The 2,500-nt window shown below is 56.4% G+C and overlaps 1 protein-coding gene across 1 annotated transcript in view; it reads left to right on the top strand.

Annotated features, from left to right (window-relative positions):
• LOC308159366 (ankyrin repeat and SAM domain-containing protein 1A) overlaps positions 1 to 2,500 on the top strand; it is a gene marked incomplete at both ends in the record, with an annotated part of 95,044 nt that overhangs the window by 42,239 nt on the left and 50,305 nt on the right. The window contains 1 exon segment of the mRNA XM_080533139.1: positions 70 to 181. Within this exon segment, the coding sequence (XP_080389265.1) occupies positions 70 to 181 (112 nt within the window).

Genomic DNA, 2,500 nt, shown 5'->3' with positions numbered 1-2,500 from the left:
TGATTGACAGCTGTCAGTCAGTGTGCTCATCCTCTCTCTCTCTCTCTCCTCCTCTCTCACCTGGTCCAGCAGCAGCGGAAGCCCTGCGACCTCGGAGCCCCGGGGCAGATGGGAAACACCCTGCAGCCCCCCGGACCCCCCGGGCCTGGGCCTGGCCGCACCGGCCTCCGGGTCCCTGGTGGTGAGTCGAACCTCCTCCTCCATCATCTGCTGTGGGACATGTTGGTTTGTTTGTTTGTTTGTCTGTTTGTTTGTTTGTCTGTCTGTTTGTTTGTTTGTCTGTCTGTCTGTTTGTTTGTCTGTTTGTTTGTCTGTTTGTTTGTTTGTGGGAACCGTCACCTCAGTGTCACCCGCCTCACACGTCTCTGACATCAGAGATATACAAGCACACGCCGGAGCGTCCACGTGACTGCCTCTTGTCCAATCACATGACTCGGTCCCTTTATGACGTCAAACCCAGTGTGCGGATTCACAAACGCAGGCTATGTCATAGCACCGTCAGCGTGGACCGAACAGACGTCGTTGGTTCCTGACAGCGGGCGACAGGACGTGTGAATCTGTTGCTCTCTTCCGTCGGGAAACTTAGTGGCGTACCGCGTCATCGCAGGGTCCCCGATTAGATTCCGGCCGTCGACATATCCTGCATGTCGTCCCTCCTCTCTCTCTCTCTCTCTCTCTCTCTCTCTCTCACCCAGCCTTCCTGTCAATCTCTACTGTCTCTATCTCCCCCCAAAAAAAGCAGAAATGCCCTAAAAACATATTTAGAAAAAATACAAAAAATCGGTTCTCTGGCGAGCTGCCGAGGAAGATGGAGAGGGGGGTGTGTGAGGGGGAGGAGGGAGGAGAAGGAGAGGGTGTGTGTGAGGAGGAAGAGGAGGAGAGTGGGTGTGAGGAGGAAGAGGAGGAGGAGAGGGTGTGTGAGGGGGGGAGGGAGGAGGAGGAGAGGGTGTGTGCGGGGGGAGGGAGGAGGAGGAGAGGGTGTGTGGGGAGGAGGAGGAGGAGAGGGGAGGAGGGAGGAGAAGGAGAGGGTCTGAGTGAGTAGGAGAAGAAGGAGAGGGTCTGAGTGAGGGGGGGGAGGGAGGAGGAGAGGGGAGGAGGGAGGGGAAGGAGAGGGTCTGAGTGAGGGGAGGAGGGAGGGAGGAGGAGAAGGAGAGGGGAGGAGGGAGGAGAAGGAGAGGGTCTGGGTGAGGGGGGGGAGGGAGGAGGAGAGGGGAGGAGGGAGGAGAAGGAGAGGGTCTGAGTGAGGAGGAGAAGAAGGAGAGGGTCTGAGTGACGGGGAGGAGGAGGAAGGAGGGAGGTAGGGAGGAGCACAGCTGACTTGCAGAGCCAAGTCGTCTCCCCTGGTGTGCAGCGGTGTAATGTGAGAAACACATTTGCGTTCGTTCGCCGGGCCTGAGATTGTTCTGTGTTGGATTAGTGCTGCCTGGGAGCCGCATGATTGGCATTCCTGACGAGCCGGATCAGGATTACGCTCCGTTCGGACCGGGCCTGATTGACATTCCTCGGCTAGTCAGCTGGAGAAACTTCATTTTGTACTGCAATATGGAACAGCGTTTTCTGCATTAGATTTCGATTCAGATGTCCCCTGTCGAAGCACCCCCCCCCCCTCCCCTCGTTAAAGCTATTGAGATTTGAGTGAGAGAGAGAGAGAGAGTTTGCACAGCCTACAACGGGGATTGGAATATATTTGAGTTCTTGTCCCCCCACTTTCCGTACTGAATATGTTATCTTCCTTGTATTTATTTTAATAAGGCAGGTGCTTTTGTATCAGTTAGGGTACAAAACTCTCTCTCTCTCTCTCTCTCTCTCTCTCTCTCGCTCTCACGCTCTCACGCTCTCTCCCTGTCACCCACACACACGACTCATGCATATACAAGTAGGACAGCCTCATACAGACGCACACACACACACACACACACACACACACACACACACACCACACACACACACACACACACACACACAGACTGTGATAGAGTTGTGTGCTGTTCCGGGTCTCTAATAGAAGCAGAAGTGAAGCCTGTCCTTCTCCATTACCATGTGAATGCAGCTGCCTCTCAGGGATTTGGGATTACAGCCCAGTTCACCCCGGCTGCACCCCCCCCCCCCCCCCCCCCCCCCCACACACACACACTCCATCCTCCTCTTAACCCCCTCTCTCCCTGCTACTTCAACCTCCCATCTCTCTCCCCATCCCTATTCCCTGCTACTACTGTGCTACTCCCCTTGGACAGCCTATCCCCACCCCCCACTCATACCTGCTTCTCCCTGCTACTCCTCCTCCCTCCCTCCCTCCCTCCCACCCTTCTCTCCCCCTCCCTCCCTCCCACCCATCTCTCCCCCTCCCTCCCACCCTTCTCTCCCCCTCCCCAGCCCCCCCATGACGGGTGTGTGATAACAGCATCAGACCATAGCCCCCCGGGTGTGTGTCCGACGGAGGCATGCCTGGTCAGCAACACACACACACACACACACACACACACACACACACACACACACA

The sequence above is a fragment of the Nansenia antarctica genome (genome assembly GCF_963989245.1).
Source record: "Nansenia antarctica genome assembly, chromosome: 6".
NCBI classification, from domain to species: domain Eukaryota; kingdom Metazoa; phylum Chordata; class Actinopteri; order Argentiniformes; family Microstomatidae; genus Nansenia; species Nansenia antarctica.
Note: the sequence above shows the minus strand (reverse complement) of the source record. Positions and strands in the feature narration are given on the sequence as shown.